Source organism: Podarcis cretensis, assembly GCF_951804945.1.
Source record: "Podarcis cretensis genome assembly, chromosome: 9".
NCBI classification, from domain to species: domain Eukaryota; kingdom Metazoa; phylum Chordata; class Lepidosauria; order Squamata; family Lacertidae; genus Podarcis; species Podarcis cretensis.
The window spans coordinates 4,285,523-4,304,909 of NC_137178.1; the positions used below are offsets into that span (position 1 = coordinate 4,285,523).

At 46.9% G+C, this 19,387-nt stretch overlaps 1 protein-coding gene and 1 long non-coding RNA gene across 3 annotated transcripts in view; both read right to left on the minus strand.

Annotated features, from left to right (window-relative positions):
* Positions 1-19,387, minus strand: part of LOC307224469 — a 251,115-nt gene that overhangs the window by 72,835 nt on the left and 158,893 nt on the right. The gene's annotated exons all lie outside the window — the stretch shown is intronic.
* On the minus strand, positions 843-14,149 carry PRADC1 (protease associated domain containing 1). Of its 2 annotated transcripts, none has more exons than XM_079991239.1 (5): positions 14,054-14,149; positions 10,353-10,453; positions 8,067-8,176; positions 6,823-6,990; positions 843-3,770 (listed from the first exon to the last, which is right to left on the minus strand). In XM_079991239.1, exons 1-5 carry the CDS (start codon positions 14,112-14,114, stop codon positions 3,650-3,652), a joined length of 561 nt encoding a protein of 186 aa, XP_079847365.1. In that variant the 5' UTR covers positions 14,115-14,149; the 3' UTR covers positions 843-3,649. The 2 variants fall into 2 exon arrangements, with proteins under 2 accessions (XP_079847365.1, XP_079847364.1); XM_079991238.1 differs by lacking the exon at positions 14,054-14,149 and adding an exon at positions 13,874-14,030.

Here is a 19,387-nt window from a genome sequence, read left to right on the forward strand (position 1 = left end):
GAAGGTGATTGGGCCGGATCCGGCCCCCGGTACTTAGTTTGCCTACCCCTGCTCTTGCCTTTTGTTCTGGGCAAAATTAAGGAAGTGTATTTCCACAGGGGCAAATGTCACGTCCTGCACTTAGCTGAGAAGAACCAGATGCACAATTATGAGATGGAGGGCACCTGGTTTGCCAGTGGTAAAATATGAAAAGGATCTAGGGGTTTTGGTGGACCACAAACATGAGTCAACAGTGTGATGCAGCAGCAAAGAAACCTAATGATGTTCTAGGCTGCATCAACAGAAGTCTAGTGTCCAGATCAAGGGAAGGAATAGTCTCACTCCATTCTGCCTTGGTCAGACCACACCTGGAATACTGTGTTCAGTTATTATTATACTGGTGCCTCGCAAGACGAAAAGAATCCGTTCCGCGAGTCTCTTCGTCTTGCGGTTTTTTTCGTCTTGCGAAGCAAGCCCATTAGCGGATTAGCGCTATTAGCGGATCAGCTGATAAGCGGCTTAGCGGATCAGCTGATAAGCGGCTTAGCGGATCAGCTGATAAGCGGCTTAGCGGATCAGCTGATAAGCGGCTTAGCGGATCAGCTGATAAGCGGCTTAGCGGATCAGCTGATAAGCGGCTTAGCGGATCAGCTGATAAGCGGCTTAGCGGATCAGCTGATAAGCGGCTTAGCGCTTAGAAAAAGGGGGGGAGGGGAAAAAACCCACAGGAACTCGCAAGACATTTTCGTCTTGCGAAGCAAGCCCATAGGAAATTCGTTTTGCGAAGCGCCTCCAAAACGGAAAATCCTTTCGTCTAGCGGGTTTTCCGTCTTGCGAGGCGTTCGTCTTGCGGGGCACCACTGTAATAATAATAATTTATTATTTCTACCCCGCCCATCCGGCTGGGTTTCCCCAGCCACTCTGGGCGGCTTCCAACAAAAGATGAAAAATACATTAAAACATCAGTCATTAAAAACTTCCCTAAACAGGGCTGCACAGTTTAAGTTCTGGGCACCTCAATTTAGAAAGGATGTTGACAAGCTGGAAAATGTGCAGAGAAGACCGAGATGATCAAGGGTCGGGGAGCCAAGCCGTATGAGGAATGGTTGAAGAAGCTGGGTATGTTCAGTCTGGAAAAGAATCGTAGAATTTTAGAGGTGGGAGGGACCCAAAGGTCATCTAGTCCATTCAAACCCCCCCCATGCACTGCAGGGGGGTTGGCCTAGATGACCCTCGTGGTCCCTTCTAATTCTCTTATTCTATGAGTCTGCCTGGGGTAAACAGAGGCCCATGAAGCAGGTTTGTGGGAGCGATGGATCGTATATTTGTGGGGCACTGTGATTTCATAGGATGTGACAATTCTGGTGTGTCCTAATCTTAGTTTCTTTTCAAAACCAAGTTTCTAGTCCTCATCAAGGGATAAAAGGAGTCAAGCTCTGGCACATCTGGTTACAAACCACAGCTTTCCGCGTTTCAGTCTCCTTTGTCAGGGGCTTTATGAAAAGTTTCATGACTCCCAACCGGCCCTGTAGCTGCTAGATCCAGCACATGAACAAATTATTATTGCTGTGTCCTCTCCAATAGCCCTTAACTCAAGGTGATCAGCTGGCAACTGGTCTCTGCTCAGGTCCTTCACTCACTTCTTCACGCGGTGGAGCCAATATCATTTCCCAAATCTTTCTTGCCATTATTCTCTCGGATTTGAGAATATGGTGCCCTCAGACTTCACCGTGAGGGCAACGGGGCAGTGGGGTTGGACTAGATGACCCGATGGGGTCCCTTCCAACTAAGATTCTATGACCATCACCCCTTGGCAGCTGCGGAGACCCTCCTGTTCCTCCTCTTCCCATTTATTTACTTTAAATTTGAGGGTTTTCGTTCTGCAACGAGAAGTGGTGAGAATGCAAAATCCAGCCATCCTCTATTTCAGTGGTCAGCAAACCTTTTCAGCAGGGGGCCGGTCTACTGTCCCTCAGACCTTGTGGGGGGCCGGACTATATTTGGGGGGGGGGAGGGAATGAACAAATTCCTATGCCCCACAAACAACCCAGAGATGCATTTTAAATAAAAGCACACAATCTACTCATGTAAAAACACGCTGATTCCCGGACTGTCCGCGGGCCGGATCCAGTCCCCATCCTCTATTTCCTCCAAATGCTTCTGTGCACCAGGTAGAGAGTGCACTCTGCCTACTTTTGCGGGGATGGAGGTTGTGCTTTCCGTTTGCTTGGGAGGGATTTTAGAGGCGAGTCCTGCTTTCCTTTTGTCTTAGATTTATTTCAGGAAGGTCTGAGTGCCTCTTTTTTTCTTCTTCCGTGAAAGGACTGCAGTCGTACCTTGGTTGCCGAACGCCTTGGAACTCGTACTCCTAAATGATCAAAAACCAGAAACGAGGGTTCCAGTTTTTGAACGGTTTTTGGAAGCCAAACTTCTGGCGCAGCTTCCGATTGGCTGCACAATGCTCCTGCAGCCAATCGGAAGCCATGCTTTGGTTTTTGAACAGTTTTGGGAGTCGAACAGACTCCTGAAACGCATTCTTAGGTACAGTGGACACTCGGGTTACGAACGTGATCCGTGCAGAATGCACATTCGCAACCCGTAGTGTTCACAACCCGCGTCTGCGCACACACGGGTTGCAATTCAGCACTTCTGCGCAAAGCGCGATTTGGAGCTTCTGTGCATGCGCAACTGCTGAAACCCGGAAGTAACCCGTTCCGGTACTTCCGGGTTTCAGCAGTCTGCAACCTGAAAAAACGCAACCTGAAGCGGACGCAACATGAGGTATGACTACTCTTAAATGTGCTAGAAATAAGGTTTGGCGAAGGCTCTGAGCCAACCAGCGCTGACCAGCAGCAGGTGCCAAACTTGTTGGCCCCTTGGGCGCAGTTTGCAAAGTAGGAAAACTGCTACGCATAAAACGCACACAAAACCCCACAGCCTATTTTATTGGGGAAGGGGGGGGCCTGGTGTGGGGCAGCTGTGTGCCCAGGGACGATTTGCGTCCCACGATTTGGGTTCCCCAGTTTAAACAGTGTTTGCCAAAGGGCACATTCGAAATTCGGAGAGGATGCCATGGAAGGCCGTGGCATCGCCGAACAAAAACGGAACAAGAAACAGGACCGCAAAACTACTGTGGGGATGCTCCCCCATGGATGGGAAAAGGTAACCTAAATCATCCACAGCTCCAGTCCTCCAGCACTCTGCCTCTCTCTTCCAAACAGAAAGCAGCACAGGTGCCCCATCCTGGCAGCCAGTGAGATGGGGGCATGCTCCTGACCCCAGTGAGGAGGAGGAACAACACAAGAGCAAACTGCCTCTGCTGAATCAGGATTTCGAAGGGATATTTTGCTGGAACAGTCCACTGGTGGTACCTGGTGCCCACGGGTCCAGGACTGACTTCTGGCCGCGACCCTGGAGAGTTGTGCCAGGCGGGGAAGCCAGTGCCACGCTTAGTACGTAGCCCATAGGGCTGAGTCGCCGTGGGCAGCTCCTTCAACCTACGAAAGAAAGCCACCCATAAACGGTGGCTCCGATTCTTGAAGGAGGTGAGCTGACGGAACATCGAGGAGGTTGCTAGTTCGTAAGGCCCCAGCCCGGCTCCTTTCGGAAGGGCCGGCCGGCCAGTCTGTGGTCCGTCCTCGCCAGCATCCTTCGCCCTGCTTGCTCTCTGCTACCAAAAGGTCCACGGAGGCTGCATCAGTTCGTAGGTCGAGATGCTGGTGACGTTTACGGGGATGGAGATGACTGCCCAGGGGAGGCCATGCTGCTCCAAGGATCGGCGGATCATGTACCTGGAAAGAGGGTAGCAAAACCATAGAGACTTTGGCTGGTGGACGCACCGCATAGTTAAACTACAGAACTCCCACAGGAGGCAGCGATGGCTGGCAGCCGGCTTTAAAAGAGGATGGCACAAACTCAGGGAGGAAATCTATTAATAATAATAATAATAATAAATTACTATTTATACCCTGCCCATCTGGCTGGGTTTCTCCAGCCACTCTGGGCGGCTTCCAATGGACTATTAAAATACAATAACCTATTAAACATTAAAAGCTTCCCTAAAGAGGGCTGCCTTCAGATGTCTTCTAAAAGTCTGGTTGTTGTTTATTTCCTTGACATCTGATGGCAGGGCATTCCACAAGGTGGGTGCCACCATCGAGAAGGCCCTCTGCCTGGTTCCCTGTAATCTCACTTCTCACAGAGGGGGGCAGGACTGCCAGAAGGCCCTCGGTGCTGGACCTCAGTGTCCGGGCAGAACAATGGGGATGGAGACGCTCCTTCAGGTATACTGGACCAAAGCTGTTTAGGGCTTTAAAGGTCAGCACCAACCCTTTGAATTGTGCTCGGAAACGTACTGGGAGCCAATGTACGGTAGGTCTTTCAAGACCGGTGTTATGTGGTCTGGGTGGCCACTCACAGTCACCAGTCTGGCTGCCGCATTCTGGATTAGTTGTAGTTTCCGGGTCACCTTCAAAGGTAGCCCCACATAGAGCGCATTGCAGTCCAAGCAGGAGATAACCAGAGCATGAACCACTCTGGTGAGACAGTCCGCTGGCAGGGAAGGTCTCAGCCTGCGTACCAGATGGAGCTGTTAAACAGTTGCCTTGGACACAGAATTAACTAGCGCCTCCATGGACAGCTGTGAGTCCAGAATGACTCCCAGGCTGCGCACCTGGTCCTCCAGGGGCACAGTTGCCCCATTCAGGACCAGGGAGTCCTCTACATCTGCCCGCCTCCTGTCCCCCCAATCTGTCTGTCCCAATCTGGTCCCGCTGGAGCGGTGCCTATTTATCTACTTGCACTTTGACGTGCTTTCAAACTGCTAGGTTGGCAGGAGCAGGGACCGAGCAACGGGAGCTCACCCCGTCGCAGGGATTCGAACTGCCGACCTTCTGATCGGCAAGTCCTAGGCTCTGTGGTTTAATCCACAGTGCCACCCATGTCCTCCATAGTGCAGTACAGCTGATCAATTTCTATTCTGGATCAGCGATGGGTTTGCCTTTGCCCCATCTACATTTTTCCAAACCAACCAACCAGCCAGGATCCCAGCAGCCTGTCAAGGTCCGACCAATGTTTGCAGGAGTCTGGTGGAAACTCAAGGGGCCACACTAAAGTGGCCAGCCGTCTCCAAGTGGCCTGCAATTTCCCTTTTGGCCCACTCCGTTCCAGGTATCCCCAGTAAGTGTCCTTATTCCAAGTCGGACTTGTGACATAAACAAATGTGTTCTATCTCCACATCACTCAAGAGTTTTGGGCTGATGTTTTCCAGAGCTTTGATCCTGTTCCGGAACCTGCCAACCACTCACTCAGTTTTCCATTTTTAAAAAAGGAACTGGTTTTGCTGCTTCTGTGTGCCAATGCACTTTTAAAACGGGTAAATTTCTGCATTCCTAAAATTTGGCAAGCTCTCCTCCATTCTCCCATTGTTAGATTTTGTTGTTGTTGTTGCAAGGGTTGTTACTGCTGCCAGCAGATTTGCACACCAGCGCTCTGCACTCAAATTTATTTATTTATTATAATATAGTTTATTAAACTTTCCACAAATTTCACATAAAATCCTAATGTTTCTTCTGTTTTATCGACTTCCCATCCCCTTTTCTGTGGCTTTCTTTTTTAAATCTCATTGCTGCACCCAATCTTCACTCTTTTTTTATCATAACCATAACCCAATAGTTAGTGCACTCAAATTTAATACTGTGCACTTAAGGGAAGCCTCATAACTGGTCTGGCTACATCTGTCCAGCTTCCTGTTTCTTACAGTAACTGACCAGGTGTCTACAGGAAGCCAGTAACAGGACCTGAGCTCAACCGTCCTCTCTCTCCACTTGTGATTTCCAGCAAACAGGTACTCAAGGGGCGATTCCCTCCAACAGAGCCAGCACTGATAAACCCCCCATTTCTTTACCATTTCCAAGAATCTAGTTACAGGTAGGTAGCCATGTTGGTCTGCTGTAGTCGAAACAAAAATATTAAATTCCTTCCAGTAGCACCTTAGAGACCAACTAAGTTTGTTATCCGTATGAGCTTTCGTGTGCTTTCACATCTGAAGAAGTGTGCATGCACACGAAAGCTCATACTAATAACAAACTTAGTTGGTCTCTAAGGTGCTACTGGGACGCGGGTGGCGCTGTGGGTTAAACCACAGACCCTAGGACTTGCCGATCAGAAGGTTAGCGGTTTGAATCCCCGCGACGGGGTGAGCTCCCATTGCTCGGTCCCTGCTTCTGCCAACCTAGCAGTTCAAAAGCACGTCAAAGTGCAAGTAGATAAATAGGTACTGCTCCAGCAGGAAGGTAAACGACGTTTCCGTGCGCTGCTCTGGTTCTCCAGAAGCGGCTTAGTCATGCTGGCCACATGACCCGGAAGCTGTACGCCGGCTCCTTCGGCCAATAAAGCGAGATGAGCGCCGCAACCCCAGAGTCAGTCACAACTGCACCTAATGGTCAGGGGTCCCTTTACCTTTCTAAGGTGCTACTGGAAGGAATTTTTTTATTTTGTTTCATTTCCAAAGTTGTCTTCTATTTTTCCAAGACGCAGGGCAGATCTACACTCATGGTTTTTAACGCTAAGAAAAAGTCAAAGGAAGATTCTGTTAACCAAATCGCCACGTGGCGTTATGTTTTAATGTCCACGGTGCGTAATTAAAATGTGACACGAGAGCAACCAGAAACCAGGGAGACGGTGGGGAAAGAAAGCAAAAGGGACCTTTATTGTCTTGACGTTTTAGAACGATATTTCCGATATCGTTCTAATAACGTTTAAAAGGTGAGTGTAGATCCAGCCATGGAGGGGATTTTGCCTGATCTTGGAAGCTTCTGCTTACGCCAGCTCGAAGCCACTTACCCGTCCCTCCCGAGCAGGAAGAGGGCAGGGATGTCTGCCGTCCGCCTGGTGCTGTCCTGGATCATCTCCACGTAGGAGCTATCATTGTCATAGGCGTTGTCCGCGATGATCACTGCACGGCCGCCGAGTTCCTGTACGATGCGAGTCTTGGACAGGAATGAGCAGCCCCTGGCGGAAAGGCGGCAAGAGAGTTTTGAGTCCCTCGCCCCCAAAGACACTCAGATCCAAACTAGACAGGCATTGTTCCCTGTATAGGGAAGTTTGGAATGTATGGCGCTTTATTATGTTTTTATAACTGAAGCCGCCCTGAGCGGCTGGGGAAACCCAGTAAGATGGGAGGGGTACTATTGCTACTGCTATCATCATCATTAGGTGAAAGAGGAGAGCGCAAAATATGGTCTGAAGCTCAGCATCAAAAAAACGAAGATCATGGCCACTGGGCTCATCACCTCCTGGCAAAAAGAAGGGGAAGAAATGAAGGCAGTGAGAGGTTTTACTTTCTTGGGCTCCATGATCACTGCAGATGGTGACAGCAGCCACGAAATTAAAAGATGACTGCTTCTTGGGAGGAAAGCAATGACAAACCTAGACAGCGTCTTAAAAAGCAGAGACATCACCTTGCCAACAAAGGCCCATATAGTTAAAGCTATGGTTTTCCCAGTAGTGATGTATGGAAGTGAGAGCTGGACCATAAAGAAGGCTGATCGCCGAAGATGCTTTTGAATTATGGTGCTGGAGGAGACTCTTGAGAGTCCCATGAACTCTCCCAACATCAGGGAGTCTTCTCTTCTCATGAGGTGGCCAAAGTCTTGGAGCCTCAGCTTCAGGATCTGTCCTTCCAGTGAGCACTCAGGGCTGATTTCCTTCAGAATGGATAAGTTGGATCTTCTTGCAGTCCATGGGACTCTCAAGAGTCTCTTCCAGCACCATAATTCAAAAGGTGATGTCACTGCTTTTTCAGATGCTGCCTAGGTTTGCCATTGCTTTTCTCCCATGAAGCAGGCGCTTTTAATTTCGTGACTGGTGTCACCAGTTAGGGCCTATGGCAGACAAACTGGGTCCTGAGTTGTTAAGGGCTTTGTGCGCAGACTTTTGGAAAGAGACAGGGAAATGCGTCAAAAAGTGTGCGGGCGAACAAGCGACTCACGGGAAGGTTAATCAAAATGCATATGAAAGCAATCCCATTAATTAAAAACGTAGCCCTTGAAAACAGCCCGGCCCTCTTCCCATGCGAGGAAACTCACCCGCGCTCCACCAAGGCGATCTGGCCTTCGATGAAGACCCCGTTGTTCAGAGCCCCGCAAGCCTCCGGAGGGTCTGCTGGGACCAGGTAGATCTGCTGGTATCTTGTGTTCTTGGGCAGGCGAAAGAGAGGCAGAAAGAAAGCAGAGCAAAATTAAAACTTGCTGAATATCTCAGACAGAAGTGCCAAGGCTTCTTGCTTTCTCCTTCTGGCGCAATGAGAAGCCAGTGTAGCACAGTGGTGAACTAGCATATCAATGCCAGGATGTCTGTGTTATCAGCTACTGGTGTGTTGTTTCTGTTTTTGCAAATTATCCCTCTTTTTTAAAGCAGTTTTCGCCATTATTAGCTTATGACTCATCTCACACACATCCAACCATGTGAAAATGTACCAGTGACTCAGGATAACACTTCAAGTATTGGATGAAATGAGCTATTGTTAATGGAAGCTTACGTCCTAATAAATTTGTTATCCTCTCTGTTACTGTAGGGGTCAGGTTGGATTGCTATGAGGAATTATGAAATATGGAGCAAGCCATTGTGTCAGCAATGAAAGCATTGTGTTGGCTGGGTTTGATTCATTGACAATAATTTCTGATCGAATCCCACAAGCCTCTCCACCTCTGCCATTTGTTTTCTCTACACCTGACAGGCACGTATAAGCATTCTAAAAACACAGGCCAGTTGCTTCACCGGGCATCCTCAGTACATAAAAATAGTAGGTTACTTTGATGTAGTTTGTTAATCTTTAGATAGATCTTAAGGGCCAGGAAGAGAGTTCACAAGGAGATGGTAAATACTGCCATCCTTCTTCTCCTGTTTATTCCTACTTATGACCTCCGGGGTTTTGCTGATTGCATTCCTCCTTATATTCCTATTTTATTTACTCTGAACTACATATGCATGCTCAAGTAGGAAATAGTTTCTTTGTAGTTAAAAGAATTTCTTCTGATCTGACTTTGTCCCACGTGGGGTTTTTTTAAATGCTCAGAGGAAATCTGATTGGTTCTTAGGTAAAGGTAAAGGTACCCCTGCCCGTACGGGCCAGTCTTGACAGACTCTGGGGTTGTGCGCCCATCTCACTTAAGAGGCCAGGGGCCAGCGCTGTCCGGAGACACTTCCGGGTCACGTGGCCAGCGTGACATCGCTGCTCTGGCGAGCCAGAGCCGCACACGGAAACGCCGTTTACCTTCCCGCTGGTAAGCGGTCCCTATTTATCTACTTGCACCCGGAGGTGCTTTCGAACTGCTAGGTTGGCAGGCGCTGGGACCGAGTAGCGGGAGCGCACCCCGCCGCAGGGATTCGAACCGCCGACCTTTCGATCGGCAAGCCCTAGGCGCTGAGGCTTTAACCCACAGCGCCACCTGCGTCCCGATTGGTTCTTACGAACACTGTAAAAAGTTCTTTTGTGAATAAAACGACCTGGGCCAAGGGGTGGAGGGAATTATTATTGGCACCCCTCCCAGAGTCTTGCTGGTCAAGCCTCGTCTGTATTTTATTAATCAGAGTCCAATCCTTCCTGGCTTTGGGAACGCTTCAGTTACATTTTAAACCCTCCCTCCAAAAAATGAAGACTGTTTTGCAGTCAGTGTGGCGTAGTGGTTAGAGCGCTGGACTCAGACCTGGGGGAGCAGGGTTCGAATCCCAGCTGGCCATGAAGCTCACTGGGTGACCTTGGAGTCGGTCACCATCTCTTAGCCTAGCCCTACCTCACAAGGTTGTTGTGAGGAAAGAATCATAGAATCAGAGAGTTGGAAGAGACCACAAGGGCCATCGAGTCCAACCCCCTTGCCAAGCAGGAAAGCAGGATGAAATGGGGAGGAGAAGGAGAGCCATATACACCACCTTGAGATCCCTGGAAGATAAAGGCGGTACAGTGGTGCCCCGCAAGACGGAAAACCCGCTAGACGAAAGGGTTTTCAGTTTTGGAGGCGCTTCGCAAAACGAATTTCCCTATGGGCTTGCTTCGCAAGACGAAATGTCTTGCGAGTTTTTCCAACTTTTTTTCCCTCCCCCCCCCTTTTTCTAAGCCGCTAAGCGGCTTATCTGCTTATCCACTAAGCTGATAAGCCGCTAAAAGCCGCTAAGCCGCTAATAGCGCTAATCCGCTAAGCCGTCAATGGGCTTGCTTTGCAAGACGAAAAAACCGCTAGACGAAGAAAATCGCGGAACGGATTCTTTTCGTCTTGTGAGGCACCACTGTATATAAATGTGATTAATAAAAGTAAAAAAATAAAATGATGTTGGGCATCGCTGGGAGGGGACGGGAGCCTGGTTCTCATACTTACAAACACCCCTCCGAAATCCTTGGCTGGGGTGGCAGTAAAGATGTACCGGATATCGCCAGGGCTCAATACCTGGAAGTAGAGGTATTCCTGAATACGTAAGCCTGCAGTGCCAAAAGAGAAAGAGAGCATGAACTCTTGGGGCAGATTGTGCCAAAAGAGTCTCGAAGAAAACAGAGATGAAGGGAGCACTGGGATACACTGACTATTTTCATTACAGCACAGTCGCATCTTAAGTGCATTTTTTTTTTTAGTTTATTATTATTATTTTTTACTAACAGCCAAATACAAACAGTGAAACCCCCTAGGCAGCTGATACATTGGGTATACATAATCAATAATAACATATTCAAATCAACCATATGTACAATTTTATATACGTTAACACTCCTCCATCTTGGACTCCAGGGTGGGCAATTTAAAATGTCTATATAAGGGGGGGCACACCTTTGTTTGGGGTCCTCCTCCTGTGTGTGAAGGGGGCACCCTGTTGCAACAGTTCAATAAAGATCAGGCTTACGATCTGCTTTGCTTCTCAATATTCTCTGGATGGCCTCCGTTATTTTCTGTACATTTATGAACATTTATTACATATATAAGACCTTAAGTTTTTTATTTCAAAGGTTCTCAGCATTCGAGAGCCAAAATGTTCAAAAACGGAACCGTTCGAGAACCGAGGTTTGACATGGAACCCTTGGAACTGAACCCCTGCACAAAATGCGATCGTACGGCATCTACCTATTTATGAATCTGCTTTTGCATTTCTGTCCCATGGTGATTTGCAAACTTACCATCAAAACATCTAGACAATAGTTGTTGTTTTTTTAAATACAAAAGCAAGAACTGAAGATAGGTTCAAATGAACATCTAAAGTGAAGAGACCTTTTCATCCAGAAGAAAACTGCCTCCAGCTGTTGCTGGGCTAAGGGTGTGGCTATACAACAAACTTATATCAGTTTTATACCTGTGGTTTTGTGAGGTGCTGAGAATCTCAGTCCTCTTCCCATAGCCAAGGTCACCTCAGCAACAGGGAACGCCTTTCAAACCAGTTTAAGTCTGTCATGCAATAACACCTTTCCTCCTTTGACGTGATGATCAGGGAGGAAACATGGACTAACTCAGCCTTTGCCAGCTTGGTGCCCTTCGGTTGTTTTGGACTACAAATCCCATCAGCTGGCTGCACACCTGCAGGGCATCAGGCTGGCAAAGGCTGAACTAACTAAACTGGAAGGCTTTTATATATATATATATAGATATAGATATATAGATAGATAGATAGATTTTATCAGGTGGCAGGCTTATCTACTTTCCTCCAGCACAATCGCCCTATCCACAATTGTATTCCAGGGTCCAAACCTGAAAGGAAATTAGCTGAATGCCACCTCCGGCACAAACGCCAACCTGAAGCTGCCAACCAAGACAAATTTATGACAGCGGCTGGGATTTTGTGGGTCTGTGGGATTGCGAAGAGAATCTCAGAGCAGGTTTGGAAATCAAGGAAGGGTCTGGGGACAGGAGCCATGGTTCCCTGGTGCTTCACGCTTCTATAGGAGAAACACTGAATAGGATGATTATTGGAGGAAAAAAGAGGGGAGTTGATATCTGAATATATAACCACCTCCATTTTCAGCCCCCTGGAATGTTCTATGCCAATCCTGGGAGACCACGTTTTTCAAGCCGGCCCATAACTGCGAGAGGAAGAGGAAGAATGGAAACAATTTGCCTGGCCGCATTCCATGCAACCGGCTGTTGCCACGCTGCAAATAGGAGGTGTGTGGGGGGGGGGGGAAGCAAGGAATTATAAATAGGCTTGAGATTGCAAAGCCCACACACCATATACTTGCAAGAAGCACGTGGGCCGCTCTGGAAACCGGTGTCTTGCCAATGACAACCTTCCACGCCACGTAGCGGAATAATCCCTGACCGATAGTCTGTCACCTTTTGAGGACGTCTGTCCCACTGTTGAACAGCTCTTACTGCCAGAAAGTTCTTCCTAATGTTGGAATTTCCCTTTTGCAATTTGAATCCATCGTTTGGATCCTCCCCAAAATCTCGGGAACTATAGTTTACCCCGCAGAACTACAATTCCCAGCACCCATAAGAAAATTACTGTTCTGAGGATCCTTTGGGTGGGTGGGGAGAGAATGTGCTTGTAAATGGACGGGGTCACAGTTGGAGGCAGCAACACTTATCAATATCCGTTGCTGGAAACTGCAGGAAGGGAGAGCCTCAGCCCAGTATACCTGAAGGAGCATCTCCACCCCTATCGTTCTACCCAGACACTGAGGTCCAGCTCCAAGGGCCTTCTGGGGGTTCCCTCCCTGTGAGAAGTGAGGTTACAGGGAACCAGGCAGAGGGCCTTCTCGATGGTGGTGCCCGCTCTGTGGAACGCCCTCCCATCAGATGTCAAAGAGATAAACAACTACAGTGGCACCTCGGGTTACATACACTTCAGGTTATATACACTTCAGGTTACAGACTCCGCTAACCCAGAAATAGTACCTCAGGTCGAGAACTTTGCTTCAGGATGAGAACAGAAATTGTGCTCCAGCGGCGTGGCGGCAGCAGGAGGCCCCATTAGCTAAAGTGGTGCTTCAGGTTAAGAACAGTTTCAGGTTAAGAACGGACCGGAATGAATTAAGTATTTAACCCGAGGTACCACTGTATCCGACTTTTAGAAGACATCTGAAGGCAGCCCTATTTAGGGAAGTTTTTTAATGTGTGACATTTTAATGTATTTTTAATCTTTGTTGGAAGCCGCCCAGAGTGGCTGGGGAAACCCAGCCAGATGGGCAGGGTACAAATAATAAATTATTATTATTATTATTACAGTGGTACCTCAGGTTACATACGCTTCAGGTTACAGACGCTTCAGGTTACAGACTCCGCTAACCCAGAAATAGTACCTCAGGTTAAGAACTTTGTTTCAGGATGAGAACAGAAATTGTGCTCCGGGGGTGCAGCAGCAGCAGCAGGAGGCCCCATTAGCTAACGTGGTGCTTCAGGTTAAGAACAGTTTCAGGTTAAGAACGGACCTCTGGAACGAATTAAGTACTTAACCCAAGGTTCCACTGTATTAAGGTAAAGGTAAAGGTACCCCTGCCCGTACGGGCCAGTCTTGACAGACTCTGGGGTTGTGCGCCCATCTCACTTAAGAGGCCAGGGGCCAGCGCTGTCCGGAGACACTTCCGGGTCACGTGGCCAGCGTGACATTGATGCTCTGGCGAGCCAGAGCTGCACACGGAAACGCCGTTTACCTTCCCGCTGGTAAGCGGTCCCTATTTATCTACTTGCACCCGGAGGTGCTTTCGAACTGCTAGGTTGGCAGGCGCTGGGACCGAGCAGCGGGAGCGCACCCCGCCGCAGGGATTCGAACCGCCAACCTTTCGATCGGCAAGTCCTAGGCGCTGAGGCTTTAACCCACAGCGCCACCTGCGTCCCATTTCCACTGTATTACTATTATTAAAAAGCATTGCAAGATCTTGAGAAAGGAACCTCTTTATAAAATGACCCATGCAACTTACTAAGGCTAGACAAGGCAAACACATGAATGTGAAAAGAGGAAGGAAGATCAGGTGGATTTGAGCACCTGCAGCCTGGGCGAGAGGGGTAAGGCAGCGTTTCTGCCATGCCAGCTGTCAGCCAGAAGGTTCGTCCCCAATGACTGCACCCGTCCCAGGTTAGGAAGCCGAGGGGATACTCACTGTGAGCGAAGGGGCCGAAGCAGAGCAAGATGCACAAACATCTGGGCCAAATGGGGAGCATTGCTTGGGGGGGGGGAGCCGCAACAGCTGCCTGCCAAGTGCTCTCTGGGTGCGCATCAGCTGTGCAACATTCTTCACTGACATTCGCTGATAAGGGAAAAACCCGCCCTCCAGCTTCCTCTCATTGGAGGAGACCAAGCTCTTCATGATGCCATTGGTGGAGGGTTCGAATCCATCAGCTGCCACCCATATTGGTGTTTTTTTTTTGGGGGGGGGGAGATCCTACCAACAAGCTCCTAATAGGGGGGAAAAGAACAGCGAGAGGTTAGTTTACTTCCTTTTTGTAAAGATTGAGGGTTTGGAGTCATCCGCATAGCTGTCAACGTTGTCCTTTTTAAAAGGGAAGTTCCCTTATTCTGAATAGTATTCCTCGCAAGAAAAGGGGAAAATTGACAGCTATGGCTTGGAGTCATCAGAGCCTGATAAATATAAATTAAAAGAGACTTTCTGAAGAATATCAAGGGGGTGATGTTAAAGATTAAAGTGTAGTTCACGTTCCAGGAAAACAAGGATTCGTATTATATAATCCTAGCCTTGGAAATGGTCATCTAGTTCAAACTCCTGCAAATACAGGAATCACAGCTAGATAAATCCCTGACAGAAGCCAGTCTGCATGGCTTTACTCCCAAGTAGTGAGAATATATTAGAGCTGCAGATTAACCTGTGGGGGGTAATCCTGAGTGGTGGGGGAAACATCCTGCTTTACTATCCCTGAAACAGCGATTCATTTTTTTTTATATATAAATATTTATTGAAATTTTTTAAATACAAAATGCAAAAATGATAAATATAACATGAATCATAACACATTTTTCAAAACTTCTTTGGACTCCCTCACGTCTCCCACTCCCACTTACATCATTATAACCTTTTTCCAGCAATTTATCATCTTGTTTACATTCTTAAATCTCGTTCAATTAATTTAATCTAATAATTCTCCAAAAATTTTATATTTTCCTCAATCTCACTTATCGTCAAATACAAATTTAATTCAATGGTAGGCAGTTATTTATGATCTAGCACCCTTCTTAGCCTTCTGCCAAATTACAATACTTTTGTAAGTAAATCCTGAAACAGCGATTCAGCAGGTGATGGTTGCCCAGGTGAAGCATCTCAGTAAAAGCTTCACCTCTTGAATTTCTGCACATCGCTGGGATGGGGCAGTTTTGACCTCCAAAAATGGCTCTCACTCAAACTGCACAACCTTTTTTCTAAGCCAATGGTTCCTAGCAAGGAAAAAAACAACTCCAATTAGAATTTTAAATTGGAATGGTTGGAAGGGGATCCCCCAAAGGTCATCTAGCTCAACCCGCTGTTATGCACCGTCGTCCTACATGGTTCAGAAGGAAGCTCTGGGTTAAACGGGGCATGTGAGGCATGTTTAGCAGGGATGGAGATAAACTGTGGTTCTGCCAGGTGTTCCTGAAGTACTACAACTCCCATTATCCTTGACCACGCTGTTGGTTGCAGGGGCTGATGGGAAATGGACACAGGATTGCCAGCAGTCTGGCTAGGGAATGCCTCCCTCTCTCTATGGTAAGGCCCCGAGGAAGGGCTCCAGCTCATGGGAGCCGCTCTTTCCATAGAGCTCACAGGACATGAACCATAAATCTAATAATAGAGATTCACATTGATAATATAACTTCTGGGACACTCTATTTTTTTTTATAAGATATTTATTGAAATTTTCCAGAATAATACATTTTAAAACAGCAGAAAAGAAACAACAAAAATACAGAAAAAAGAAAAAATAGTAAAAACAACTAAAAAAACACAAAAAATTTCCCTTTACCTATTTTCTTATAACTTATTTTCCGGACCTCCTCATACCTCCCTTTCTTATATTCCAATTCAAATTATAAATTCAGCAAATCCTCACCATTAGTTTTTACTTAATTCAAAACCTTATTTTCCATATCTCTTACAGCGTTACAGCTGGAAACCACTTAATTTCTGTCCAACATCATTCTAACATTCATTAATTTTACAATATTTCTGCAAATAGTCTTTAAACTTCTTCCAATCTTCTTCCGCCGACTCTTTTCCCTGGTCTCGGATTCTGCCAGTCATTTTTGCCAGTCCCATATAGTCCATCACACTCTATATCACTTTCTGGGAGTGGAAGGATGACTGCCCATAGAAATCTACTGTATTGTTGTTGTTGTTGTTTAGTCGTGTCCGCCTCTTCGTGACCCCCTGGACCAGAGCATGCCAGGCACTCCTGTCTTCCACTGCCTCCCGCAGTTGGGTCAAACTCATGCTGGTAGCTTCAAGAACACTGTCCAACCATCTCGTCCTCGGTCGTCCCCTTCTCCTTGTGCCCTCCATCTTTCCCAACATCAGGGTCTTTTCCAGGGAGTCTTCTCTTCTCCTGAGGTGGCCAAAGTCTTGGAGCCTCAGCTTCAGGATCTGTCCTTCCAGTGAGCACTCAGGGCTGATTTCCTTCAGAATGGAGAGGTTTGATCTTCTTGCAGTCCATGCGACTCTCAAGAGTCTCCTCCAGCACCATCATTCAAAAATTATTTCGTTCATGGATCACTGCCTTGCCGTGGCGAAGGGGCTTGAATAACTCAGAGAAGCTACAAGCTATGCCGTGCAGGGCCACCCAAGATGGACAGGTCATAGTGGAGAGTTTTTATTATTATTATTATTAATTTTTTAGGAAAACTTTCTTTTACAAATTTAAATAACACATTCATATCCACTATAATACAAAATTCTTTTGGACTTCCCCCCGCTCCCTCCACAATCCTCATAATTTTAAATTTATTTCACATTTCCTTTATAATTGTATTGCCAGTTAATTAATCTTTACAGCTCTTATCCCTCTCACAATACCCTTTCTCCTCACAAAGCCTCTTTAAATCCAACTAGCGTTGTCTGTTCATCACAAATATTTTCCAGATAAATCGTAAACTTTCTCCAGTCCTGTGTGAACTTGTGATCTTTCTGGTATCTAATTTTTCCTGTCAGTTTATCTAATTCAGCAAAATCCATCAGTTTCCGTCTCCATTCTTCCAATGTTGGTAATTCTTCTTGTTTCCATTTTTGAGCCATTAAAATTCTTGCCGCAGTCACTGCATATTGAAAAAGTTTTTAATCACTTCTATTAATTTCTCTTCCCATAGTGGAGAGTTTTGACCAAACGTGATCCGCCTGGAGCAAGAACCGGCAAGCCACTCCAGTATCCCTGCCAAGAAAACTCTATGGACAAAGTCAACAGGCATTAAGCAAACTAGAACATTTAATTACAGGAATTAGGGAAGGGGGCTGCACGCCTGTCAACAGTGCACAAGCTTTCTGCATGAGCTCAGGGCTGAATTTCGACCGGGCAGCAGATCTGATTGTCCTTTGCTGCAAATGAGGGATGCTTTTGTTACGGAAGGGGGGGGGCATGTCTTCTTCACCTTCTTCGCTACAATAAAGGTAAAGGTAAAGGTACCCCTGCCCGTACGGGCCAGTCTTGACAGACTCTGGGGTTGTGCGCCCATCTCACTTAAGAGGCCAGGGGCCAGCGCTGTCCGGAGACACTTCCGGGTCACGTGGCCAGCGTGACATCGCTGCTCTGGCGAGCCAGAGCCGCACACGGAAACGCCGTTTACCTTCCCGCTGGTAAGCGGTCCTTATTTATCTACTTGCACCCGGAGGTGCTCTCGAACTGCTAGGTTGACAGGCGCTGGGACCGAGCAGCGGGAGCGCACCCCGCCGCAGGGATTCGAACCGCCGGCCTTTCGATCGGCAAATCCTAGGCGCTGAGGCTTTAACCCACAGCGCCACCTGCGTCCCTGTCTCTTCGCTACAATATATTTGCTCAATTTCTCTAGGACTCCATCACCCCTCCCCTGTCCTCCATAATCAAGCAAGGTGTTAAGACCCTAATTGTGTCAAATCGCTCTGATCAGCCTTTCCTCCAGGCAATGTCAGGTGGCAGACTATGCATATTTGGGACCATTGTTTTCTCATCCCCAGGAAGTGTTTATCTGTGCATATCTCCAGCTCTGCATATTCCCCCCTCCCTCCTCCATATGTTAATCTGTGTAACCCAACCTCCCTTTAATATATTCATGATGTAATCTGTGTAACCAAACCTCTCTTTAATGTATTCATGACGTGTTTTGCACTGTATTCTGGGACATGGTGGGAGTTTCAAAAACTCATGTCACCCCTTTCTCACTGTTCAATCTCGCCTTGAACCTGTTGCGCAATAACCTTGGATCTTCTGCTGTTTGCTCCTGTCTCCGGCTGAGCTCATTTTCCTCCGCAGGGACCCGCGGACTTAGTCCGATGAGCTGGGGGGCAGAGCAGCCTCGCACCCAGATTTTAGCCGTAACACTTTGCAAAGGAGATTTTTTTCTTTTTTTGCCTTCCTGCAAACTCAAACTAGCCCCAGACCCACCTCCAGCCTGCAATGTTAATAATAGTGGACTACACTGCAGGGCTCTCGTTCCTTCTCTCCCACCCCCAGCCCGCAACAGAGGCTTGTCAGGAACTTCCACCCACATCTACAAGGCAATTTTTAAAAAGCATATATTTTTTTTAATGATATATATATTTTTATAAATATTTATTGAAATTTTTTAAATAAATACAGAATGTAAAAATGATAAACAATATAACATGAATCATAACACATTTTTTCAAAACTTCTTTGGACTCCCTCACGTCTCCCGCTCCCACTTACATCATTATAACCTTTTTCCAGCAATTTATCATCTTGTTTAGATTCTTAAATCTCGTTCAATTAATTTCATCTAATAATTCTCCAGAAATTTTATATTTTCATCAATCTCACTTATCGTCAAATTCAAATCTAATTCAATGGTAGGCAGTTATTTATGATCTGGCCTCCTTCTTAGTTTTCTGCCAAATTACAATACTTTTGTAAATAAATCTTGAATTTCTTCCAGTCTTCTTCAACCCTCTCTTCTCCCAGGTCTCAAATTCTACCAGTCATCTCGGCCAGTTGCATATAGTCCATCAGCTGCATCTGCCACTCTTCCAGTGTGGGTAGATCTTGAGTTTTCCAGCTCTTAGCGATGAGTATCCTTGCTGCCGTTGTTGCATACATAAAAAATGTTCGATCCTTCTTTAACACCTTCTGGCCGACAATGCCCAGAAGGAAGGCCTCTGGTTTCTTAGTGAAGGTATACTTAAATACCTTTTTCAACTTCATTATATAATAATGAAATAATGAATGATATTTTTTTTAATGATAAAGGCCTGCGTTCCAAAGAACGATAATCCCTGCCTTTTCACTCCCAAGCCCCTAAAAAC